Source organism: Neolamprologus brichardi, chromosome 12 (genome assembly GCF_056152115.1).
Source record: "Neolamprologus brichardi isolate AB-2024 chromosome 12, ASM5615211v1, whole genome shotgun sequence".
NCBI lineage: Eukaryota > Metazoa > Chordata > Actinopteri > Cichliformes > Cichlidae > Neolamprologus > Neolamprologus brichardi.
Window position 1 is genome coordinate 34,504,566 of NC_142115.1, and position 27,522 is coordinate 34,532,087.

Genomic DNA, 27,522 nt, shown 5'->3' on the forward strand with positions numbered 1-27,522 from the left:
TGGAACATTTATTATACTGCAACAAAGAACTCATAAACCTCTCAGGTGACCAGTTAGCAGGCCATCACTTATATCCTCTGACAGCTGCAATGACAGCAATATTTGTCTTCTCCGTCCCATCAGGCTTTTCATTTGACTTCAGCCGGAACTGTCTGGTAGTTTAGATGCATGGACGGTCTTTACAATTCTCCAGAAAAGCACACTTTGGCTGTGATGACACGACCTGGCTGTCCTCAGGTTGAAGGAGAGTCGCCTTGAATACTTAACATCAACCTTGAAATCTCTGAAGTTTGAGAGAAAGTATGAGTGTCTTTCTCGCAGAAGACGGATGACTCCGCACTGAGCTGAGTCAGGGCTCTGGAGGGAATAGCTGGTGTGTGTGTACTTGTATTTACTTTAGTGTATGCGTGTAAATCAGGCCCAACAGTAAATCGCATCACATCACATCGCCTCATCTGCCTGTTTTACGGTGAGCATCGGGAGTCTCTTATCTGAGCGGGAACCCTCACAGAAGTGTAATCAAAACAGGAAATCACCTGAAGCCTCCGGGGAATTACAATTTTTCCAGAATCATTTTTTTTGGTTGTTCTGTTCACACACGTGGCATCTGCTGATCTCAGATTCACAGCACCACTCCTGCAATCACGCCACTGACATCTCTGTGCATCGCTGACTGAACAAGGCTCTGAAAAGGAATGTGGGTCGAAAACAGATCCAGTTGTTCAGGAACGTGATGCAGAGAGTTAGCAGGCTGGAATATTAATCCCAGAATTGTTTTTTATTAAATTTCATGAATTTTATTTTAGGATTAATTATAGTTACAGATGATTCTACACTAATGGGATCTGAATTATTATATTCCATCCCTGTCATGGTCCTGGGCCATGTTGGCCCAGCATTCTTAGTTTTCTTGTATTTTTGTATTTTGTTCCTTATGCCGTGGTTCCTAGGTTCTGTTAAAGATGTTCCTTATTTGATTACCCCTTGTGTGCCCCTCTGTGTACCTGTGAGCCCTCGTTTCCCCTCCTTGTGTTTCATTTAATGTTTTCCCCAGCCCGTTATGTCTGTGCTCTCTCCTCCTGTCTGAACCTCTGTGTACTTCCTGTTTTACTTTGACAGTCTCTCGTCAGTATGCGTCATGTTGTGTTCACTCCTGCCCTGTCTCGTTACGATAATCTGTGTCAGCTGTGCTCCCCGTGTGCTCCCACTTCCCTCGTTAACCCTCTGTGTATTTATGTCCATGTCTCCCTCAGTTCAGGGTCGCGTCGTCAATGTCTCCTCCCCAAACCTGTGTGGCTTTCTGTGTTCCCTCGGTCTTCTGTTAGTATTCCCAGTTTAGTTCTGTTTCGTGTTAAGGTCTGCAATAAAGCAGTGATTTTGAGTTCAGTTCCTGTCTCCGTGAGTTTTGTGTTTGGGTCCTCATCTGCCTCCACACAGCCAGTTCATGACAATCCCTACTTCTCTTTTAATGCTGGACTCATAAAAGCACGGTTATGATCCATCCCAGATGATGTGGGGCATTTACTCTTGTTGGATGATGAAAATAAGAAAATGGGTCAAACCATCTATAGGTACTAACACTGCTCTCTTTTCCAGGCTGTAGACTTATTTCCTCTATGAAGTTGGATAGCACAACATGAGTCAGTGGAGACTGGTTCACTTTTGGAGCCAGCCTCAAGTGGCACCAAGAGGAACTGCAGGTTTGGTACTTTTATAGCAACTTAATTTTTTTTTAGCCTTCAAAATTTCTCCTTACAGTATCTAAGGCAGCGGTCCCCAAGCTTTTTTGCACCACGATTTAATGTCAGACAATATCTTCACGGACCGGCCATTAAGGTGTCGCAGATAAATACAACAAAATAAAACGACACGACCAAGACAAAAACTATGTATTTTGTAAATATGATAATAAACGCGATTTCACTGTGTAATTGTGTAACTTTATTAGCAGCGTCCTCCTGAAATGCGCTGACAACATTAAGAGTAACGTCCTCCTCTCTGCCCTTAATGCTCTCTGGTTGCTACGGTAACCATGGTGGTAAATATTTCTTTCAAAATAAGACACAGGAGACGATAAAAACATTGAAAACCACAAATTTCACACCCGAGCCTCAACACTCTCGGCCCGGTACCGGTCTGTGGCCCGGGGGTTGGGGACCGCTGATCTAAGGAGTTTAAATAATCACGGGAGTGAGTAATCAGAATAATCCATCCATCCATTTTCTGCCACTTATCTGAGTCTTACACAGGGGGAGCAACTGGGGCTGGAACACTGAGGCATTCCCAAACCAGCTGTACCATTATTTTAGACAGAAAAGGCCAACAATCAGAAAATCTGCTACGAACAGCAACTGGTGATGGTGGGAAAAAATAAAGGAAGAAACCACCGACAGAACCAGGAAGGGAGTCGCTTTTGTCTCTTTCCATTTCCTCTCCTGACATCTACAGAGAAAGACGAACACAAGGAGACAAAGCGGCATGTAAACAGATGTGGAGTGACAAAGATGGGCTGGGAGTTGTTTCGTTTTCTTCTAGGACCTCAGGGACCAAAATGACATTGGCCGTATTCCTTCCATGTCAGCTTTATATTAAAGTAATTATTTAAATTCAAATTGGAAAATGTCTATACTGCATTGCAGTACGTGTGCTAATCACCAAACTATTATGTATTTTGTTAAGGGAAAAGCCATTTCATGCATAAACACTGCCTATGTGTGAGATTTTTGTTTTTTCCATGTGCATGTTTTGAATTGCTGGATTCATGCAAATGCACAATATCGGCATGCGAGTCAGTGTCTTTGGTGTGATGGTGCATCTGCATATCAACATTAAAAAAACCTGTGCATGTTGGTTTTGTTGCCAGCACACTGACGGTGACACTGACTGGCCTCCCCTGTGCCCCGGTGACAGCAGAAATCCCATCACCCGGCACCGCTGATGCTGCTGAATACCAACGACTCCAGCTGCCATCAAGGACGGGCCGCCGGGACACGGAGAGAAAAGATTGGCGCCAGCTGGTTATCTACAGCTACAGACACTATAAATATCTGACCCTACACATTTATCCTTCATTATGTCTGCAGACAATGTATAATAGAGAAGGCCAATTATGGTGAATAAATAAATGGTAAATGGTCTGTATTTGTATAGCGTCTTACTAGTCCCCAAAGCGCTTTACATATCCAGTCATCCACCCATTCACACACACAGATGATGGCAGCTACATTGTAGCCACAGCCGCCCTGGGGCGCACTGACAGAGGCGAGGCTGCCGGACACTGGCGCCACCGGGCCCTCTGACCACCACCAGTAGGTGGTAGGTGAAGTGTCTTGCCCAAGGACACAACGTTCGAGACTATCCAAGCCGGGGCTCGAACCGGCAACCTTCCAATTACAAGGCAAACTCCCAACTCTTGAGCCACGATCGCCCCAATTATCTTATTATTATTACAACTATGGCTGCACACCCATTAAAAATAAACAGTTTCTTTACATATGCAGATCAGTATGATGATTTTCTGCTCTTAACTGCTAAAATCCGACCAACAATGTGATACGATTTACTGGTTTTAATGAGATCTTATTTTTACAGCGAGCTGAACTTCTAAAGGTCAAAGGTTTCTTCTTGGATCTGCCTTATTCTGCGTATCCCATGGAGTAAATCCATGTTTTCTAAATGCATTGCAGTATTCAGGTCATTTACTGCCGGTTTTGCATGCAGTCGATATCCTGAATGATGCACATCATGCAACTCCAGATGATTTCATTGAGTCTGTTACAGCAACTGTGTCACACAGTACATGGATGCAGCTCTCTAACCAAGGTTGATAGTCCATTCCCATCCACTTATCCTTTTCAGGGTCACAGGGGGGCTGGAGACTATCCCAGCTGTCTTGGGGCGAGAGGCGGGGTACACCCTGGACAGGTCGCCAGTCTGTCGCAGGACTAACACATAGACAAAGACATGGGCAATTTAGAGTTTCCAATTAACCTATCCTGTGGGAGGAAGCTGGAGTACCCGGGGAGAACCCACACAAACACGAGGAGAACATGCAAACTCCACAAAGAAAGATGGTGGAATTGAACTCAGGACCTTCTTGCTGTGAGGCAACAGTGCTAACCACCGTGCTGCACGTGGGCATGATGAGCAGGGTTGATAGTGTCAGCTATAATTGAACTTTAATAATTTAAATAATAACCTAAATGCTGAAGCTTTAAAATATGTCCCAAACCAATAGATCATCTTTTATTTAAAGGCTCTGCTTGGACCCAAATAGTCTGAGGATGTGCTTGTTAAGGCTTTAGAAACACAGAATATTCCCCTTCAACACTAAAGTTCTACCTTTTGAAACATGTTGGTTGAAGCAGTAAGACTGATTGCTCAGGAAATACACATTTCTCCCTAGTGACCAGATATTGCCAGGGGGTTGCCAATCTGTCTCGAAGCCTGTGTGACTGAGGCGTGTAGGTCAGATCGTATAATAACTTTTAAATCACAATCCCACCCTGCTGTATCATCTTTTTGGACACTAATCGGAACCATATTTTATAAAATAAACATTCTAAAACTAGAGACTGAGACCATATGCTCATCAGGAAAATGTTTACTGAGAGTTTGGATTAAAGCAGCCAACTTCCTTACACCCATAATTGTCTTTGCAACCAGAGAAGTCACCTTGGCCATCAGAAAGAGAAGAAAGCATACGATCCACTTTTCCCTAAGCTACGCCCAGCTTTGATTACAACCTGTTCTTGCTAATGTGGGCTCATAATGTCACATTTGCATACAAGCATGATTTCTTCTGGCTGAAAAAAGAAGAAAGCCAAAAACAAGATGGTAACAGCCAAAATACTAAAAACAAGGCTTCACAATCCAGTGGCTGACGTCACCGCTCTGTCTATTTTTATATATAGACCAAAATTACAATTACAGCAAGATATACCATTTTCATTATTCATTCTCAATATGACTTTTCTTCCTACTGTGTTTATATCTATTTCATTTCATGTTGTTTCAGCTTCTGCACTTGCAACGTTACAGTTTCCCCAGAGGGAATCAGTTCCTCTTCAACTCTTGTCACCTTTTTCATTTTTCCAAGCGCTTCCTCTCGGGAGCAGAAGAAAGAGCAGCAGTAGTTGAGTGAGCCTCAACATTGTGAAACTTCAACAATTGCCCCATCTGTACCTGGCTATCTGGCGGCTCTAATCCACAGCACAATCAAGCCGAGACAGATGGCACTGGTACCGCGGGGAGTTCACCCGGCATTGTGTGCACAGGAATGTGACGCAAATTGAAATTTGAAAATTATTCAGAGTAACAGTTGCAGTTTGTCACATCATGAGCCAAAGTCAATTCAGCTTCCTGCAACAGTGACCACACTCCAAAATATCTGCATACCGTCACACTTCTCACCTCTCCTGGTGTTCTCAAGAAAACCATATTTAGGAGGGCTGACGAGCCAAATCAGCAGGTCCTTCGGGGGCGTGTCCACATGTGACACTGTGATGTCATTGGTAGACAGCTGCACACGACCGCCTTCCTCGACCTAGACATGGATAATAAGCAAAAATAAATTATTTAATTGGGAGATCCTCATGCATAATGGACCTTCCATGACCTTCCAAGCTATATAGTTTATGTCTTCCATATTTCCAACTATATCCATAATCACATACTGTGTATGCTACCATTGTATATAGTGTATTATCATACTTTTTTTCATTGATTGTACTTATTTGTATTTTTGTATTTCTGTCATATATCTGTACCTGAGCTGAGGTGACGCAAAAATTTCCCCGTTGTGGGATCAATAAAGTCTTATCTTATCTTATCTAGTTTTCTCACTTGAGTCTAAAGCAGCGGTCCCCAAGCCCCGGTCCGTGAGTCGTTTGGTACTGGGCCGCGAGAGTTGAGGCTCAGGTGTGAAATGTGTGGTTTTCAGGGTTTTTATCGGTTTTTCAGCGTTATTTTGTTATCGTTTTGATCGTTAACTCTGTTTTCCTGGGTCTTTTCACGTGTGTTATAAATAAATCTTCTTTTTTTCGATATCAGTACTAGTTTTATTTTGTTGTATTTATCCGCGACACCTTAAAGGCCGGTCCGTGAAAATATTGTCGGGTGTAAACTGGTCCGTGGCGCAAAAAAGGTTGGGGACCACTGGTCTAAAGTATAGTTCACTACAATATAGTCTGTTTAATATTTTAATCATATTATATATTTAAAGCTCTGAGAAAACTCAGAGTGGGCTCATAAAAAAATGAGAATCTCAACTCCAGAAAAACATATCCCCTTTCTACATTTGAACATGATTAAAAACTCACAATAACTGGAAATTCAAATCTTTACAAGACCCTTGAAGGATGAGTACACAGTAGATGTTAAATTATTTAGTGCTCCGTGAGGCTTTTTCTCTTTTCTGCCTTTATTGTATTCTTTTAATTTACCCAGAAACAAGACAAGCTGTGAACCCACAGAAGAGGTCCCACTTTGAGATGTATTGGCTGACCCAGAAAATTTCTCCCCACACAGCCACGAAATAAATAGATCCAAGAACGAGACATTTCTTGGGGCGAGATTTGACTTCGTATCCTTGATGAACGGTGGAATTTGTGGAGGGACATCATATCGCAGGTACAGCCTGCAGATGCGGCAAAGCTCTTTCTCTTATCGTATTGTTATCTTGCAGTGAAAGACAGGAAGTGCACATTTCTTTAGTGTAACACAATGAGACTGACAAATGTCCACACACATACACAGGGGAGAATGTGTTAAATATAAAAGCATGCTGATGCCATGTTCTGCTGCATTTGTATTAGCCCCTGGACAGTGACAGTGCATACCTTTACCCTGATCCATGAGCCTGTAATTTGTGGACTTGAATGTCCAGTTAGCTCAGCAGGACAGAACAAAGCAAGCAGAAGTAGAGGAGTACGTATCTGTTATTCCCACTCACAGAGGACAATACTCAAACATTATTATACTTTCAATTTGGAGCCCTCAAGCGATCTGATGGAGATCATGTGACAGGATTCCCTCGCTTCTTTTGTCTCAAATATAAAACAGGTACATTAAATATGATTTGATGCTTAACTTAACTTAATACTAGATATTCTTCTGACTAAAGGTAAATATTGTTTCAGCTGCCTGCTGTGCGCACCTCCGTTAACCCTTTAAGACCTACCATAGAACCAAGTCCGCCAGAGCTTATATTATATTTTTACATGCTGTAGAGCCATTTTTGGGAGCATTTCAAGTTGCTATACATCAATACAACCATTATAGCCCAGATTTTAACAATATGTCTGCATTAAGTGCATAGTAATTACATAAATTGCAAAAAAGTGCAATAAACTACAAAAAAATTGAAAATCGTTTTTGTTTTTTTAAACATACAGTGGGGCAAAAAAGTATTTAGTCAGCCACCGATTGTGCAAGTTCCCCCACTTAAAATGATGACAGAGGTCAGTAATTTGCACCAGAGGTACACTTCAACTGTGAGAGACAGAATGTGAAAAAAAAATCCATGAATTCACATGGTAGGATTTGTAAAGAATTTATTCGTAAATCAGGGTGGAAAATAAGTATTTGGTCAATAACAAAAATACAACTCAATACTTTGTAACATAACCTTTGTTGGCAATAACAGAGGTCAAACGTTTACTATAGGTCTTTACCAGGTTTGCACACACAGTAGCTGGTATTTTGGCCCATTCCTCCATGCAGATCTTCTCAAGAGCAGTGATGTTTTGGGGCTGTCGCCGAGCAACACGGACTTTCAACTCCCGCCACAGATTTTCTATGGGGTTGAGGTCTGGAGACTGGCTAGGCCACTCCAGGACTTTCAAATGCTTCTTACGGAGCCACTCCTTTGTTGCCCGGGCGGTGTGTTTTGGATCATTGTCATGTTGGAAGACCCAGCCTCGTTTCATCTTCAAAGTTCTCACTGATGGAAGGAGGTTTTGGCTCAAAATCTCACGATACTTGGCCCCATTCATTCTGTCCTTAACACGGATCAGTCGTCCTGTCCCCTTGGCAGAAAAACAGCCCCATAGCATGATGTTTCCACCCCCATGCTTCACAGTAGGTATGGTGTTCTTGGGATGCAACTCAGTATTCTTCTTCCTCCAAACACGACGAGTTGAGTTTATACCAAAAAGTTCTACTTTGGTTTCATCTGACCACATGACATTCTCCCAATCCTCTGCTGTATCATCCATGTGCTCTCTGGCAAACTTCAGACGGGCCTGGACATGCACTGGCTTCAGCAGCGGAACACGTCTGGCACTGCGGGATTTGATTCCCTGCCGTTGTAGTGTGTTACTGATGGTGACCTTTGTTACTTTGGTCCCAGCTCTCTGCAGGTCATTCACCAGGTCCCCCCGTGTGGTTCTGGGATCTTTGCTCACCGTTCTCATGATCATTTTGACCCCACGGGATGAGATCTTGCGTGGAGCCCCAGATCGAGGGAGATTATCAGCGGTCTTGTATGTCTTCCATTTTCTGATGATTGCTCCCACAGTTGATTTTTTCACACCAAGCTGCTTGCCTATTGTAGATTCACTCTTCCCAGTCTGGTGCAGGTCTACAATTCTTTTCCTGGTGTCCTTCGAAAGCTCTTTGGTCTTGGCCATGGCGGAGTTTGGAGTCTGACTGGTTGAGGCTGTGGACAGGTGTCTTTTATACAGATGATGAGGTCAAACAGGTGCCATTCATACAGGTAACGAGTGGGGGACAGAAAAGCTTCTTACAGAAGACATTACAGGTCTGTGAGAGCCAGGGATTTTCCTTGTTTGAGGTGACCAAATACTTATTTTCCACCCTGATTTACGAATAAATTCTTTACAAATCCTACCATGTGAATTCATGGATTTTTTTTTCACATTCTGTCTCTCACAGTTGAAGTGTACCTCTGGTGCAAATTACTGACCTCTGTCATCATTTTAAGTGGGGGAACTTGCACAATCGGTGGCTGACTAAATACTTTTTTGCCCCACTGTATATTTCTAGTTAGAGAAATTTAAGAGGCTTATCCCTCAAAACTGTAAATACTATAATAAAAAGTTGCACAAAATAGTTTCCCACCGCAGGAAATTTATTTTGAGTGTCTTCATAGTTTTATTTTTATATTTTTGAAATACACCAATTTTTATATCCTGCAGGAAAAACGAAAATAAATATTATAATGCAAATTTGCAAAAAAAAACAGCATATGCATCAAAATAAACTATTTCCAGCAGTGCAATATGAGTCCTAAGCATCCCAGAAACCACACAGAAAGTCATAAAGTCAAAGATAACTTTTAAAAACACCAGTATAGGCTCATGAGGCTATATGGTAGAAAAAACTACATTTCTGCGAAAATACGTCACTTCCGGTTTCGGGCAGGTCATGGCGGATATGCAAAAGTTCGCGCTGACGTCTATTCCAACGTAGGAAGTGTTACAAACAGCTGATCGGATCGGCAAAGCATGTTTCTGGAATATTATGTTTTTGTTGCTGCAAGAGCTTTTTATGCAGTTTTTGCAAAGCTATATGTGGAAGGAAACTGTGACCGAGGACAAGCTGATGGCATAAGATGTAAGTACAACTCCTCCGGTTTCATATGCAAAAACAATTATTGCGCTAGCTTACGTGGTTGCAGTGCTACCGGGATTTAAAAATAGTTAGCAAAACAGAGCGTGCTGCTCTGACCGGTTTTAAAGGGTTAAGTGTGTAAGATTCTTACTTGCACATTTGTATGCAGGACATAGCGTGTGCGTACCTTGATGCTGCTGCGGACAGTGACCAGTGGCGGCTGTCTTGGTGCGGAGGTGATGGTGATGGTGCATATCTGGTTGTCAAGGCGATTGTTGTCTCCATCATAAACAACAAAGTGGAAGATATCAGTCACTGGCTGACTTCCCGTCTCTATTGAAGTGATGTACCTGCAGATGGAAACCTGTTTTAATCACAGTTTCTATTTTCTTCATTTATCCTTCCATTTTCTTATCCAGGTCTGGGTTGCACAGATGCACCAACTTCCTGCTCTCTAGCCTTTAGCTGAGAGACACATGGCCAGATTTACTAATGAGGCAAAAAGCCTTCGCCTCTAGTTCTTCTGGAGGACACTGAGGCGTTTCCAGACAAGCCAAGAGACAAAATCTCTCTTCTGAGCCTCAAGTAGGAGGCTTCAAGGAGGCATCCTGGTCAGGTGCTGAATTCAACTTGCTCCTTTTATTGTGGAGTAGCAGCACTGCAACTCTGAGCTCTTCTTGAATTACTAATCTCCCCATCCTACTGCCCCAAGGCTGAGCCCAGACGCCCTTTAGAGGAAGATCATTTCCACTGCCTGTATCTGAAACTGCAGCCATTTGGTCACAATACACAGCTCCACCTCATAGATGAGGACAGGAATAAAGATTAGGCCATAAATCTAAAAAAAAAAAAAACCCAAAAACTTATATACAGTGGGGCAAAAAAGTATTTAGTCAGCCACCGATTGTGCAAGTTCCCCCACTTAAAATGATGACAGAGGTCAGTAATTTGCACCAGAGGTACACTTCAACTGTGAGAGACAGAATGTGAAAAAAAAATCCATGAATTCACATGGTAGGATTTGTAAAGAATTTATTCGTAAATCAGGGTGGAAAATAAGTATTTGGTCAATAACAAAAATACAACTCAATACTTTGTAACATAACCTTTGTTGGCAATAACAGAGGTCAAACGTTTACTATAGGTCTTTACCAGGTTTGCACACACAGTAGCTGGTATTTTGGCCCATTCCTCCATGCAGATCTTCTCAAGAGCAGTGATGTTTTGGGGCTGTCGCCGAGCAACACGGACTTTCAACTCCCGCCACAGATTTTCTATGGGGTTGAGGTCTGGAGACTGGCTAGGCGACTCCAGGACTTTCAAATGCTTCTTACGGAGCCACTCCTTTGTTGCCCGGGCGGTGTGTTTTGGATCATTGTCATGTTGGAAGACCCAGCCTCGTTTCATCTTCAAAGTTCTCACTGATGGAAGGAGGTTTTGGCTCAAAATCTCACGATACTTGGCCCCATTCATTCTGTCCTTAACACGGATCAGTCGTCCTGTCCCCTTGGCAGAAAAACAGCCCCATAGCATGATGTTTCCACCCCCATGCTTCACAGTAGGTATGGTGTTCTTGGGATGCAACTCAGTATTCTTCTTCCTCCAAACACGACGAGTTGAGTTTATACCAAAAAGTTCTACTTTGGTTTCATCTGACCACATGACATTCTCCCAATCCTCTGCTGTATCATCCATGTGCTCTCTGGCAAACTTCAGACGGGCCTGGACATGCACTGGCTTCAGCAGCGGAACACGTCTGGCACTGCGGGATTTGATTCCCTGCCGTTGTAGTGTGTTACTGATGGTGACCTTTGTTACTTTGGTCCCAGCTCTCTGCAGGTCATTCACCAGGTCCCCCCGTGTGGTTCTGGGATCTTTGCTCACCGTTCTCATGATCATTTTGACCCCACGGGATGAGATCTTGCGTGGAGCCCCAGATCGAGGGAGATTATCAGTGGTCTTGTATGTCTTCCATTTTCTGATGATTGCTCCCACAGTTGATTTTTTCACACCAAGCTGCTTGCCTATTGTAGATTCACTCTTCCCAGTCTGGTGCAGGTCTACAATTCTTTTCCTGGTGTCCTTCGAAAGCTCTTTGGTCTTGGCCATGGCGGAGTTTGGAGTCTGACTGGTTGAGGCTGTGGACAGGTGTCTTTTATACAGATGATGAGGTCAAACAGGTGCCATTCATACAGGTAACGAGTGGGGGACAGAAAAGCTTCTTACAGAAGACGTTACAGGTCTGTGAGAGCCAGGGATTTTCCTTGTTTGAGGTGACCAAATACTTATTTTCCACCCTGATTTACGAATAAATTCTTTACAAATCCTACCATGTGAATTCATGGATTTGTTTTTCACATTCTGTCTCTCACAGTTGAAGTGTACCTCTGGTGCAAATTACTGACCTCTGTCATCATTTTAAGTGGGGGAACTTGCACAATCGGTGGCTGACTAAATACTTTTTTGCCCCACTGTATATGATGAACAGTTGAGCTAATACTAGGGAAAAAAGACCTGAAGCCAAACAAAAAAACAAAAGTCTTATTTTTCCATTCCAATGATAAGAAAAGCCTCGCTCAGAGAATCACTCAAATGCTGCTAGACTTTAAATCAAAATCTCTGACATTTACAAAAACTCTTGAAAAAGGTTTCTTAATCTTTTAAGTGTGTGTTTAATAATAATTTTGTCTGATACAATAATTCTCTTTTAATGGGTGCATAATTATCTGTTTATGTGTTAAGTCGTGGATTGATAGAGGACTTAGCACAGATTCGCTTTAGCCCTCTCACACTGATACAGCTGCTAATCTCTGCAGAGCACTAATAAAACTGAAAGCCATGCCAGTGTAATCTCCTCTAATCCCATTCAATTCTTTTAAAACAATTCCCAGCTCTTGTTTGTAAGAGCCAGCACCAAAGAGACAAAACTAATACAGCCGGTTTGAAGTTCGCCCCCAGAGATCGGCCCGTGCCGCAGCTAATCAGGGGCTGCGTTATGGAAATGAAATAGCTAGTACGTGAATATTTATGCTTTATTTTAGTGCCTCTCATAGGAGGCCTTACTACCACTTGCAGGTACAATCAGAGCTAAGTTAATTGGCTTTGCTAATGCCAACAGGCTGATTCATTGAACGCAACGGGAGAAAGACTACGTTTGTTTTCTTACCGGGTTTTGGTTAATGTCTGTGGAGCTCTCATTTCATGAGAAGAAACATTAGGATTAAAGGAAAGCAAAATGGATCTGCAAGCTGTTACAGTGTCTTCTGCAGCTTGAAGCTGACAGGGAAAGTGATTCCCGCTGACTCGAGCTGCAGTCAGAGAAATTGATCGTGAGTACGACTGCAGACTGAAGAACCCGAGACGGTGTTTTATCGCACAGAGTGGTCTCGACACCAGGCTATTCCTTTACAGCTGCGTCTTTATTAGAGGCTTAAAAACCCTGCAAAAACCCAGGGTTGCTCTCATCCTGGAAAAGCTACTTTACTTCAAACGGGTCTAATATTTTAAATTTTCCTCCACAACATGTTACATATTCCACATTTCACGTTTGGGTCCTTCTCTCACCTAAAAACCAAAAGGCTATAAGCTTTTTCTTTATTTCTTTAAATTTTTCTGTCAACTTTCTACTGCTTATCCAGCTTAGCAGTCCAACGAGTGATGCAGATGCCTCACTGTCCAATGCCACCACCTCCAGCACTTCCAGGGCGACACCAAAATGTTCCCAACTGGCAGAAAGACTTTTTCTCCCCAGCATGTCCTGTGTCTGCCCCATGCTTGCCTTCTGGTTGAACCCATAACACCTCAACTCCGAGGCATCTAAGTAAGTCCGGACCCCAGTGGCTCAGAGCTGCACGGTGCTCTGAGCCACTGCTTGTTTGAGAATGCAAATCCTGTCTAAGCATCTATTTATTAATCTTATTCTTGTCATTTTTGCTTTCTTTTTTTAAAATATGTTTTTCTTTCATTTCATTTATGTTTATCCTTTCCATGTTTTCTACTTCTCTCATACTCTTTTGCACTACTTATTGATGTTACTTAGATCTTGTGTATACTAGATGAACAGATATTACCTCACTCCATGTTGTTTTTAATGTGCCACATTTAAAAAAACTGACTCAACCCAATAAAAATAGATGAAACCACAGCAGGCCTGCAGGTGAAGGTGATAAGACCTCAGCTTTTACATATAACTACTCTTAGTCACTCAAACGTTGTCGCTGTGAGGCAGCTGTTAATAAAAATATTAACATTTTTTGTAGACTCCCATCGAGCTTTGTGAATCTTTATCGCATTTTCACTGACTGCTTCTGGGGACAACCGAGGGTTTTTGAAAGTCATTTTTAGTTAAAGTGCAGATGTTATACTGATATTACAGTTTTGTAAGTCTCTGAAGAAACATTTAAACCTTCACAGAAAGACGTAATTAAACACCCGTGTCTTTGAGGTGGGGTAAAGTGCTGCACAGGTCACATAAAAACCATTGCAACAGACTAAATAATTTACTCAATGCTGTCCTCGTTGTCTGGAGGATTTTAAACGTCTTAACTAGTCCCACCGAGTAGCTGTTGCTACCCATACCTGATCCTGTGCTTATTGATGTCCTCCATTGTGAAGGTGGAGTACTCCCTCAGCTCCTGGTGCTCCTGCTGGGACTGGCTCCTGGTCAGGATGCCGTACATTGGCACCGACACCAGCTGGAGTCGAATCTGGTCATCTGGAGACGAGTCATCCTGAGGGACCAAACGGACTTTAGTGATACTGTACAACTCTTTATTCACAAATTATTCTGCGCTGTAAAATGAGGATAACAAGGAACTATTCTGATATTTTGACGAGCACAGCACCTCCCGTTCACTCTCTTACTACTCTCCAGTTTTTGGATTTCCCTCCTGTCACATACATAGGATACAACGTATAAAACATTGCCTATCTTCCTCCGGTCACCCCCGGCCCTTGGATGGTGTTGCGCATCCATCCTCTGCTTATCCAATTCAGGGTACCTGGGAGGTTGGAGCCTTCCCTTCACCAATCTTTTACAGGGCTATCACATAAAGATAGACAACTATTCACACATGCTGGTAATTTAGAATCACCACCTGCTGTGGTCTCACCCCATGCATGTCACTGGACCGCACGAGGAAGTTGGAGTACAGACATGGGTTCTCTCTAATATATCCAGGTTTGGTTTTGGGATTAGTAATTTTTTGGTAGCCTGCTAAAGAAAACTAACCTTACCTATACTGTAGGCGTCAACAAGAACTTGGCTCTGTTTATTAAATAAGGGTCACCCAGTCACATCAAAGCTGACTTGTAGCTTTAAAGGAAGACGGCGTTTACAGCTTGTTTCGGTCAGTGGATCGACTAACAGTCAGGTACATCTCAGGCCCCTGAAGATTCTTATCTATATCACACATTATAAAATCATTGATTTGTCCATCAGCTTGTAGCTTTATAAGGGCTTCATATTTTAATTTCACATGCATCTCATTTATTTCCACAAAACTGGAATGTTATGAGATAAATGATATAAGGCCTTCATGTTGCCTGGCAACCACTTAGCAATGAACTACAGTGACATTTGTATAGTACAGCAAACCTCAGCCTTGCAAGAGAGACACACAAATTGGCTGATTGTTTTTAAACTAAGAAAAACACATAAGTGTATTCTTTATTTATATATACAGAAACACTCGCTTATATTTTTTATTTTTCTCTATGCAACCACATCAAACCATACTGTAGCACAGGCATGTACTAGCAAGATAAATGAAGATGATTTTAAACTGTGAACGATGCAAAGTTTCTCCAATGGAGTCCAAAAATAAAAATATGGAGCTGAAAATAAGCTGAATATGTCTCTCCATCATTGAGTGCCTATGCTTGTCTATTCTAGGGCTGATATAGGGATGGACAGCTGGACTTTGAAAGATAGCACCAGGCCACAGAAGCAGCAAACAGGCCTGGAAAGGCCCTAAAATCATCTATTCGAACCATAGATCGTGCAATATGCCTTTGCTGGCTCATGTCTCACAGAAGTGCGAGCATAGTTTCGAGTGGGTGTGATCAGCTCCGACCGCCGAGTCCAAACCAGGACGCGACACAGCCCGGGGACAGCCCATTATCAGATCCTACTGTGGATTTTCATGCATGTTTGGTGTTTTTAAATCCTTTTTTAGTCATGCTTCGTGTTTTGCTTCTTTTCCACTTTTCTGCATCACCATATGTATTCTTCTCCTTCTTCTTCTTCTATACACCATGTCTTTCTTTTTAATATTATATCTTTCTGAATCTGCCTGCACAACCTCTCTTTTCCACACAAAACCCCGTGACACTTGCGTAACACAAACCAAAGCTCAGCGTAATTCAAACACTAAACACTCTCACTGGCACGCAGCTCTCCTAACTCACCGTGTAAGCCAGGTGTGAGCGTCTGATGACGGTGCTGCTTTTCTCGCTCACTTCCAGCGAGAGCGTGGCGATGGGGTCCTGCTGTGGCCCGCTGCCTCCAGCGCCTAAAACCACCACCTGCACTACTGTGGCAGCCATGGAGATACCGTCGCTAACTGAGAAGGTGATGGCATCATCTTGGGTGGAGAGCCCGGAGTGGTGGTAGAGCAGGACATTGCGGGTGACGTCGCTGAAAGTGAAGGTGTCACCTGAAAAGACGGAGGAAATGTGGATGTTACAACTGTAGTTTCATGTGTGGATTTTAGTCCTCCTGCTTTTCTGTTACCTTTCCACCAGAGACGCGGTTATACAAGCAGGGAAAAAGAAGACGTGAGGACAAAAAAACTGACAATAACTACATTTTTGAGGCCATAAAAATATTCTTTCCTCTTAAGCGGGTGGCCAAGCTTCTGTTTCACATTAACTTTAAAGCTGGTGTGCAGTTCAGCTCAAGCTGAGACTAAAGTAACAGTAAAAATGACACGAGCCCTACGAGCCAGCCTCATGTGACTATGCAGTGTTAAAATCTATTAGCTAAACATCAAATGATATAATTTACAGATCCTTCAAAAAGTTTAAAAACTAAATTCAGACAAATAAATGTCCATCCTGTTCCTCTGGTCCCAGCAGTGTCAGTGTTGTACTTTACCATTAGTCATGCGAATCTTTGTGTTGCCGTCAGTCTTTATCAGCTCTCCGTGGACGGGAGCTTCTACCACCTCGAACTCCAGCTCATCTGGAGCCGTGTCAACGTCGCTCACGGCCAGCTGCTGACCGCCTGCATGCGCCACAGAAATGGAGAAGAGTTAGAAGCATGAACAGCCGGCCCTCAAACAAGTTCTCTTCTTAAATAGTTTTTGTACGAGCCTGTTTTTGCGTTTATATAATCTTACCGATGGCAGCTTGTCCTCTGAGGCTGACCTCCAGCAGCGGGTCCAGAACCTGAAACACCGGCGGCTGCTGGTGGTTTGTCAGCAGCAGGACAGCAAAGTCCAGCTCGGGCGTGGTGTGCTCGCCATCCGACACTGAAGCACACGCACGCAAGAAGGAGGAGAAGAAGAATATCATTAAAGCAACCACACAGATCATACATGACACAGAGGAAACACACAGACACAAAAACAAACGCACACCTCTAACACATCACCGCTAATTAGCTTCCCAGCTTCTTTTACTTCACAAAGAAATCTTTTTAAGGAAACTTAACAAGCTACAAGTCAAGATTATAAAAATAAAGCACATCATAGAGGCTGAAGTTATTAATTAATTAAAAAAAACAGAATCAAGCCAAAAAAGGTGTTAGAGTGTAATTGAAACAGCAACAAGCCAACTGTCAAGTGTTGATTTTTTCACCTGGACATAAATGAGAGGGAAAAAAACAGCTTTATATAAAAATATATTATGATTTTATTATTTTGCTGCTCTTTTGTTTTACCTTATAACAAATTCTTCAATAATCTGAATTAAAAAGACAAACTTCCCGAGAGTTTTCACCACTGTGTGACGCTGATGGTGTAGCTCTTAACACATTTAATTGGCAAGTAAAAGGTTGCTGGTTTGATTCCAGCTGGAGACACAAATACCCTTTGGGTTTGTGTCAGCAAGGGTAAAACTCGAGTGGCAACAGAGAGATATTTTCTCTCTTCCACACATTTCTGATCATTTTAAACTCAAATTTTCTTCCTTCAGACTGAAAAGTTTAGGCTTTAGATGAGTGCTGTGGTGAAAGTAAGTGAAGGGCCGCAAATGAAACGACAGTCCCACAATAGTTGTCATGGTTGGCCGTGTGGCAGGCAGGCAGGAGTGGTGGACCCAAAATGTAGGACTCTTTGGAGACGAGACTTAAACTGGAAAAGCAGCTTTATTGCTGGACGAACTTCTACATAAAATAAGACTCATAGAAGCAAAAAAACCCTCTAAACTGAGGTGCTGGAGGACTGGAAATCATGAACACACAGCAAGTTGAAGGTACGACGCAACAGGGAGCACAGAAAAACACAGGGCTTATATACACAGGGGAGTAATCAGGGACTGGGCAACAGGAGGGAGACACAGCTGGGAGAAATCAGGCTAACGAGACAGGGGAGAGGTAAAACTGAACACACTGACATGAGACATGAACTTTCAAAGTAAAACAGGAAACCAGAAACCATCACACACAGACTCAACACAGAGAGGCAGACGGAAAATAACACATGGAACTCAAACTATACATGAGGCAACAAATCCTTAAACACAACTAAACAGAAACCTAGAATTCCAATAACAATCAAAGCACAAGAGTATCAAAGAGCAGCCCATAGTGCAAAAATAAACCAAAACATCAGAAACTCAAAATGGTGGGTCGAACCGACCCAGAACCGTGACAATAGTGCTGAATTATGCTAAAGCCTCAAACAGATTGCTTTAACTTTTTCATGTCTCTGAAATAAAACAAGAAGCTACTTAGAGAGATTTTATTGTTAAATCGTATTTATTAGAAATATTGTTGCTACCAAATGTCCTGTTATTGTTAATAAAACTTTGTGTTTCACTGTAGAGCAGGGGTCGGCACTGTCATCTCATGTTAGGGCCACTTTAGTGTTCAACTTGTACAAAAAAACAAACAAACAAACAAGAAAACATCCACAAATATTTACGAAAAAGTCATGTTTTGTGTGTTTTTTAAAGTTTCAAATATTGCATAACAAGACAAAACTGCAAATGTGAAAGCATCATTTTTCTCATCTTAACTAACTGAAGCCGTTCATTGAACTACCAAATAAACAAATCTGTACTGTCTTTGTGGCCGGACACGTGGCAGCACTTCTGCTACAATTTTTTTTCGTATTTAACAAAATAAAAGCGCAGACATAAGTGTGCACATTAGTTTTTGACTCTCTCAGTGAACTAACACAGCCAATCCCTCGACATGTTTGTGCTCTCTGCTCATGTTACATTCATAAAGAACTTATTTTAACATTGCACTCAACAACAAACAAATCCTACCTAACAAAAAAAGTAACTTCAATGGCTAAATTGCTTATATTTCTTCACGTCAATATACAGGCTGTAAGTAGGGGTGACGCGGACCGCAAGTGGCCCCCGAGCCGCGAGTTTGCCCCCTGCTGTAGATAGACATGAATATTCTGCCCAACAAGATACAAGGGGACAATTTTCTCTACACATAGTAAGAACCAATTCATTTAGAAGCACAGGTTTGTACAGGGCTATGGAGGCATTGCATTTCAATGAAGATAAAAATAAAACTACGAAACTTTTAAAACAACATTTATTTGCTGTAACTTTTAACCACAAGTAGAAATTCTTAGAATAAAGTCGCATTTTTGTGTTTGCTGCAGTAATGATGGATCGTGGTTGAACAGGGTGAGCACTAACCATCAGTGCTTACCCTGATATGAGGCACACTCTGTGCTATAAGGAGCTGTTTTTGTTGTCTGCGTGTTAAAAGCTGAACCAACATTATCATTTTAAATCATTTATTATTACAGTTCATGTTTGCATCAATGAATGAAGAAAAACTAAATGAGCACAGACACAAAGTACACGGTTAAACTGATGAACATGAATGAAGTCATCAATCTGATTAAGATTAATCCAATCATGACTGCTTACGAAGTGTTTTATCCACAGTTATTAATTTTAATGATGAATAAACTTTCATCACTTAGAGTAATTGGAATAACTGAGAGGGTGATTTCTCGGAAACACCATAAAATCCTGACACTTGATGAAAACTTATTCACACAGCTTGGCTGACTGAGAACTGCAATATTTATAGTTTATCATAGTAAGAGTTTGTTTGCACTTAGAGTATAAGTAGAGTGACCTTTGTTTGAACCGAGTTAAACTGCAATACAGACTTATTACAATCATTTGTCTGTCAGATTCAATACAATAAAACTGGTGTTATTGCTTTTTGGAGGGTTGTTTAGCTGTTTAGCTGTTAGCTGAGCTGTAATTCACTGTAATTAGTCTAAACTCACAAGTGGATTCAGTGTTGTGTGTCTGTTAAGCAATTCCCTGTTTTATTTTGGAAGTCTTAGTCTGATCACACTGTTGTCTTTACTTCCTTTATGACTCTTATTTATTTATTTATTCTATATATTTGCAGCATCTCTGTGCTCGCTGATGCATCATCTTTCCCTTGTTTAGCCAAGCCTTCCAGCACTCCTGTTTTTAGTTATATTCCTCTTGTGTACGACCTTTTCTGGGAATTTTCCTTTGTTTACTCCTTGCAGATTTGTTTGGCTCGCTACCGTTCACATGTATGACCGGTGCCTGTTTTTGCATTTGTTTTTTTTCTTTCTCAGCCTCCAGGTCTCCTGTCATTAAAGTTAAACACCAGAACAGAAACAGCGCAGTGAGCGAAAGTTCCACTTAATGTCTCAGTTTGAGAGCTGATGAATAATTTGGAACGGATTAAAGCCAGAAAACTGCCACCGTGTTTTTGTCGGTCCACACAATGAATTTCTAAAAAAATATTTCAAGAGGAAAGCAGCAAATGCACGTAATTAACAAAAGCTGATTACTAATGAAAGGTGTGCTTGTAACTAATCAGTTAACTGGCTTGTCTGCTGATTACATAATGAAGAAGACAAGAGGTATGAACCTGCTAAAAAATTTAAATGCTCAAATTAAATATAAAAACAATATCTGAGCGCGTACAGCAGCTGTTCAGGTAAATGTAATTTATCTTCTGTGCTGCAGATCAGCAACAGTGTCCTGATAACTGCAGCTGAGCTTTGGGTAAAGGTCATTTTTCCTCTTTTAGGGGCCTATAGAAGTCACTTAAGACTGAACTGGAGCAGAGGCTGAAAGCACCGTGTGCTCCCGAGGGCCGACACTAAAGTGAAAAACACTTTTGGTGACACCTGTAAACACAAACTGCTGTTGGGGTGGAGTTAGAGGGTGATGGCACTCTTCCAAATGTTCAGTAAGCCTTGTTTTATCTTAAGGTTCAAGGTCAAAGTTTGAGAACAGAGAATCATAAAGGATCTGAAGACTTTAGTTGAAGTGGATCAGTGTAGTAATGGCAAAGGATCGAAAGAGGAGAAGAGGATGGAGAGAAGCACTGGGTGTGAAAAGAGGAGAGATTAGAGGGGTGATGAACTTAAAAGCTGAGAGAAAGATGAACAGAACAGGAAAAACATAAGAGGTGAGGAAAATTCCAAGGGGAGGAACATTTATGGGGAAGACAAAAACGAGGAGAGGGGAAACAGGAAACAGGAGTAGGAGAGGAGCAAAACAGAGAGGTGAAATTCAGAGAGAAGAATCTAAAATGAACGGTGGAAAAGAGGGAAAAGGAGAACTTTAGGACTGAAAAGGGAAAGTGATATAATTAAGAAAGGAACTGAAATAAAAGTGGAAATGAGAGAGAAACTAATTAAAGGAGACACAGGGGGAGAGAGAAGAAGGATAGGTGGAGAAGTGGAGGAGGTGAAGAAGGGAAGATAAAAAGGAAGGAATTGATAGGAGATGGGAGGAGAAAATGGAGTGTGGAGGAGGAGGTGAGGATTGAGAGAAGATTTACAATGAAAAAGATGAGAAAGAAGAGCTTGTAAAAAAAAAAAGAAGAAGAAAGAGGACTGGGTGAGGAGGAGACAAACTGCCTCTCTTCTGTCTTCTTCCTCCTCTTACTTTTTAAATTCAGCAAGATGAAGTATTTACCTGTGAAATAAACGCTCAGCGACTCCGGCAGGCCTGTTGGGGTTAAAAACAGAAAGGAGTTACAGCCAGGAAGTGATAAAAGTAAAAAACAGAGGATTCATGCAGAGGTGACGGCGCGCTTCACTAAAGAGAAAAGCCCATACTGTATAAACTCAGAGGCAATGAGGATGATTTACTAATGCAAAGCTTCCACTGGAGCTCCATAAACCCAGATTAAGAAAATAAAAGTATGCTTTGATCTCGGATTATGGAAGATCTTTTTAAACGGAGGTCTGTGCTTCTGGAAACGTCTTGGCGTCCTCTGATAGTTTTCGAAATGCTAAAACTCTGCTCTTCCTCGTCCAACCCATCCACCTCTTCAAATACTAACCATGCAAGGCTAATTTTAAAGCTTTGCAAGAATAAATGTGATCACGAGTGGCAATAAAAGACAGAAACACTAAAGACTCATAATGATTAACATGTAATACAGTAATATAAACGTTCAGTTAGGACCATTTGTTTTGGGACAAGCAATCAATATGTGATTGAAGTTTGAGGGGTTTAACAATTTTTACACACAGTCTCCCATTTTCAGAAGCTCAGATGTAATTAGACAAACTATTAAAGCCATGTAAGGCTTTAAAAGCTGTTAGGATATCTGTTTTTACATCTAACAGTTAGCCAGTGTAGACGAGGTCCACTCTGAGTGGGGCAAAGTCACAATTTATAACAAAAAAGTGTAATATAATTGACCAGAAAGTGGACAGTCATGACGGGTTTTAAAGGCATGATTTTAGCCCAGAGTGACGATTTTATCAGAAGCATCCAGGTGAAAAGGGGGAGATGATGGAAGAATCCAGCTTTGGGAGAGAGTTGTTTTTTTAAAACAAATTAAAAGACTCAGACTTGACACTGACTGTTTCCTGATAGCACCTGTGTGACCTTAAGGCTCTGCAGTCGGCCTGATACGACGTGTTAACGGCAAATGATTATTGAACCTTGGATAAGACTATTCAAACCCTTTATTTTAGTTGCAAGCTTCGTGTTTACAACATGAGCATTCGGTTTACTTACAAAGCTCTATAATGTAGTGATAGACAAACAACAACAAACTGAACCAGTGAAGTGAGACTTATTATTTTTCATATATTAAATATTAAAGTGCAATGAGTGCTGTGCGCTTTTAATAAACAGCACAGTGAGTGACAGTGGGCGCCACTGAGATTAGATAAACTTCAGCTCTTGTGTTATAAAGCTGAGATCACTCCTTCAAAGTACTTGTAGCGGGCAAAGTTTAAAATAACTCATGTCAGCTGCTTGACATGAATTATGTTTGATTTTTCAGGAAAACTAATCGACAGATAGTTTAAACAAAAACAATCAAAGAGGTAAAACAGTGTAATTCAGTGACGGGTCTCTGAACTAAGTACATCTGGCTGATCTGGTGCATAAAGGAGCTGGAGGTGAAGTGTGAGTAGCATCTTACCGGTGAAGGAGTACTGGTAGAGCTCCTGGAGGTGTGATGGAGCCTGCGGTGGTCTGTAGATGATCTTGCCGTTATTCACATCAGCCTGAGTGAAATGTTGCACGTGTGTGTAGGGCCTGTCCCGATGCTCGATGGTCCCTGGAAACAAAAAAATCAGCACATGATGAGATTTTGTTTGAGCGTGTAGCAAGTGAAACAGTACAGAGAGCTGACCGGGTCACGAAAGATGCTGAGAATAAAGCTGGAAGTGAGATGTTAAAGGCCAAAACAAAACATTAATAAAGGAAATAAAGAAATACAGGATGTGAGGTCACAGGGGCTGAGCAAAGATGCTGTGACGTCCCTCTCCCCAGTTCATCTCTGCCAGCGCCTCTCAGAGGACACTGAGATGTTCCCAAGCCTGTGTTCCCGGGGTCTCCTCCCAGCCGGACATGCCCCAAATACTTCAGATACGAGTTACCCAGGAGGTTTTTGCACATTGGAGTCTGAGGCAACATTTAAACAAGAATATCACAAAAACTAATAAAGATAAAAGCCTTAAATTTAAAGAAAAAAAAAAAGGTAGTTAGAGTGAATGACCCTTTACCAGCCTTTAGAGTTCTTGGCAAGATTATAGTTCAGTGTTAGAAATGTGCCAATTTCTATTTCATCAGTCTTATTAAAGATATATTTTGGGGACATTTCCAGCCCATATGATCATCTGCTCAACCAGTGCGCTAAACTGTCTTATAAGACTTTGTTAGAAGACTGTTAGCTACCTTGTAGTAAAGGAAAGCTGCATGCCCTGCTTTAATTGAAACAATAAGGATGCTAATTTCTCCCAAACAGCTCTTCCCTCTGAAAATGTTTGGTGAAATCCTTTAACTTCCAACTTTATTCTTACAGAAAACCGGAAACTTCAAACTTATTTTGACCAATATACTGTCATTTAACTAAAAAGAACTAAAACTTTAAGGTTTTTTTTTTTAAAAAAACTAAAAAATCATGAAAAATATTCCCACAAAAACAGAAGTTTTCCTCCTCCTTCCGTTTTGCTCCGTTCAAAAAGTCTACACACAAATTGATCAGTCCATTAGCTGATGAATATGACCCATTGTAAATCGCTTTTCTCTTTCATTAGACAGAGAGCTGAAAATGATGCAGCACTCTGACAGATGGTCCAGCGATGAAATGAATGTCTGAACGGCACATTAAATTCTGTAAAAATGAAAGCAATGCTCATCCTTATACACGGAAAGACGATAATGAAATTACTTTGGAGGGCGGCGACGCTACTGACGCAGACTTGGAAGCAGAAGGTTGGTAGTTTCTGCGACTCCAAGCTGGGAAAAGCCAAACTCTTGAGCCAGTCATTACAGCTAAGTGCTCTGCAGAACACGATCCCCCTTCCTAAACTTTGTAGTCTCACTTTATTTCATTATACACTAATAAAATGTAACAAGGTGCACTTTATATGCTCTTTATTAGCATGGGAACAAACACAGTTGTGGCCTCATAAGGCTCCTTACACATAAATTATGATCTAATATACTAAAATATACAACACTTGTGCTGTAACACACTAAATTACATCTGGATTAGCCTTTAAAATAGTGAGTTAAACACTGAGGTTGGTGGGTAACACATTCAATAAGCCTTTACACAGCTGGTTCACTTGGTGAAACTGAAATGAGGCCACATATGACCACAGATCCAGGTGTGATAAATGATATGGCTGCAGTACGAGTCTGTGTTGATGTACTGGTCCATGCACACTGCAACGCTCGCCTACTGTTGCAAGCCGGGAACAAAACCAAGATTGCTGGTAGAGATCAGAGCTGCTGCTCCACATCGAAAACAACCAGCTGAGGTGGTTCAGGTGGTCCAGCCTCTTGGATGAGGTGCTTCAGGCAACGGAGAGATTGCATCTCTCAGCTGGCTGGATATCCCCCAGAGCAGCTAGAGGAGGTGCCTGGTGAGAGGGAGGTGCGGGCATCTCTGCTTTCACTGCTATCCCTGCAAACTGATCCGGATAATTGGCAGAAAATGGGATTGGAAGGATGCCACTATCCAAAGGTAAAACCACTCTAGGGAAAATGACTTTCTTGGAGACTAATTTGGACACATTACAAGAGAAGTGTGTCGTAACATGATGTGCATGTACTTTGTTCCTCTTTTCCTCGTTATTAAACACAACATGAAATGAAGGTCAACATTTTAAAGGAATATTTTGGGTGACAAGTCTTAAAAAAACATGATCAGTTGTACATTTTAACCGACTTCTTTGATCAAACGACAAATTAACCGTGTGATAAACAAACATGGATCTGATGTCCTGATAGCCTCCCTAGAGTAACTTCCACTAAGCACTACGAGGTCTCAACCTGCAGGAAAGTAACGTTTTCTTCTAACGAGGTACAAATAACTCTGTAACAAGACTCATGCATTATGTACCCATAATAAAATGTAACAACATTTCAACTCCTCAGCAAACAAGAGATTAACAAGAAGTAATGCCTTACTCAGAAAGAACAAGACAAGTCTGCAGTGCTCTGTTATCCTCTAATACCAAAAGATATGACTGTACTTAGTCCTCATTTTAGATAATGTAAGACTTCCAGACAAGTATAAAACTCCTGTTCTCTGCACCTATTTGCACATCTCAGGTAAAAACTCTGAGCCTTGGTGCTTCCTCTCACTTTCTGTAGTTTTCTGTCCATTATCACAGCTGCTTTACATTTTTGGTTTATTCTCATCAATACTAAATTTCATTTTTTGTGGTTTTGGTCATCACATTTCTGTTTTGCAGGCTCGTGTTTTGATTCGTTGTTATTCTAGTATTCTGAGCTTTAGTGTGCCTGGATTATGAAGTTGTGCTTCATGTGTTGGGGTAGTTGTGAATTCTTCAATTTCTGCATTCTCCCCCTCAGTTCGTTTATATTTCAGTGTCTTTTTGTTTCAGTTGGGGTCGTAGCTCTCTTCCTGTTTTATTCGGACAGCTAGTTTCCTCTTGTGTTGATTTGGGTTTTCATTCGTGTCCTGATTGTTTGTGCCTGTGTCTCATTCCCCAGCTGTGGTTATCACTAATCAGCCTTCTGTGTGCATACACAGTCCAGGCTTCCCAGCATGCTTTGCTAAGGAACCTTTTACTCCGTCTCTCTGTGCATTTCACGTGTGTTTGGTTATGTTTTTGCAGCCTCGGTAAATTGGCTCATTTCTGTGACACATAATTTGGTCTAATCATGTCTAATTGTGATATGACAGCACTACCATGTGGATTATGTGTCTGACCAAAATTTGGCTGTAAGGTGTCTATCTATTTTTCCACAGATGTTCTGGATGCAAAGAGTTTTCCAGTTTTATAACAATCCCCCCAACAACAAGAAGAAACTTTTGCCTCATTGCACCGCTCCATCCCACCAAATTGTGGATTAACAGCACCCGACTTGTGACTGTTTAAGTGATAATTAATGAGGAACAGTATAACTTCTTGACACTTTAACTTCTCCCTCTCCAGCTCTGAGCTGAAAATCAAACATGAACTCAGAAACCTACCCACTGTATCTAGTTATAAGGCTCCTACCCCCTGACAGGAGTTAGATTTTAATCCTTTTAATCTTTTCCACATTATGAGGGAAAAGCTGCATGAGTGTGTGTGTGTGTGTGTGTGTGTGTGTGTGGCTGACCTTGTCCCGATGGTAGAGGTTTGGTGATACTGTAGATGAGCTTCTCGCTGGGAGTCTCAGAGTCGACGAAGGACAGCGCTGAAGGTGTTATCTCTGTCACCTGATCCTCCAGAGCCTACACACACACACACACACACGTTAAGGTGAGAAACAAGGTAAACATAAGCTTCTATATCCTCTATTTCTAGGCAGAAATCAACAGAAAACAAACACAAACATAAGAAGGAGTCTCTTTAGGATCGAAAGCATTTCACTAGGAAAAAAACAAAAAAAGTTGTAAGATGCAAGAACAAACTTTTGGCTGCTCCCTTTTCACAGTGAAACTCAAAAATGTGTCAAAACAAACCCACTAGTACAGAATAATGTCACCAAAGCCACTTCACAATTTAAAAAAACCCAAATTATTCAGAGGAATACTTAAAAAACTAATTGTAATTGTAACTAATTGTTGTGTGACTAACAGGACAACCTGGATGTGTGTAGTCATTTTGGTGACACTGCGCTCTATTATCTATCTCTCACCCCAACCGGTCGCAGCAGATGGCCCCGCCCCTCCCTGAGCCTGGTTCTGCCGGAGGTTTCTTCCTGTTAAAAGGGAGTTTTTCCTTCCCACTGTCGCCAAAGTGCTGCTCATAGAGGGTCATATGATTGTTGGGTTTTTCTCTGTATCTATGAAGCGCCTTGAGGCGACTTTTGTTG

General features: G+C 41.6%; 1 protein-coding gene across 4 annotated transcripts in view; it reads right to left on the reverse strand.

The window, feature by feature from the left end:
- fras1 (Fraser extracellular matrix complex subunit 1) overlaps window positions 1-27,522 on the reverse strand; it is a 337,242-nt gene that overhangs the window by 57,328 nt on the left and 252,392 nt on the right. For all 4 annotated transcript variants that reach the window (XM_087849466.1, XM_087849465.1, XM_087849467.1 and 1 more), the window contains 9 exons: window positions 26,824-26,938; window positions 23,159-23,296; window positions 21,691-21,723; window positions 16,914-17,045; window positions 16,670-16,798; window positions 15,982-16,229; window positions 14,152-14,303; window positions 9,761-9,923; window positions 5,413-5,545 (listed from right to left, as the gene is read on the reverse strand). In XM_087849466.1, coding sequence (XP_087705592.1) covers window positions 5,413-5,545; window positions 9,761-9,923; window positions 14,152-14,303; window positions 15,982-16,229; window positions 16,670-16,798; window positions 16,914-17,045; window positions 21,691-21,723; window positions 23,159-23,296; window positions 26,824-26,938 — 1,243 coding nt within the window. The remainder of the gene's footprint in view (window positions 1-5,412; window positions 5,546-9,760; window positions 9,924-14,151; window positions 14,304-15,981; window positions 16,230-16,669; window positions 16,799-16,913; window positions 17,046-21,690; window positions 21,724-23,158; window positions 23,297-26,823; window positions 26,939-27,522) is intronic.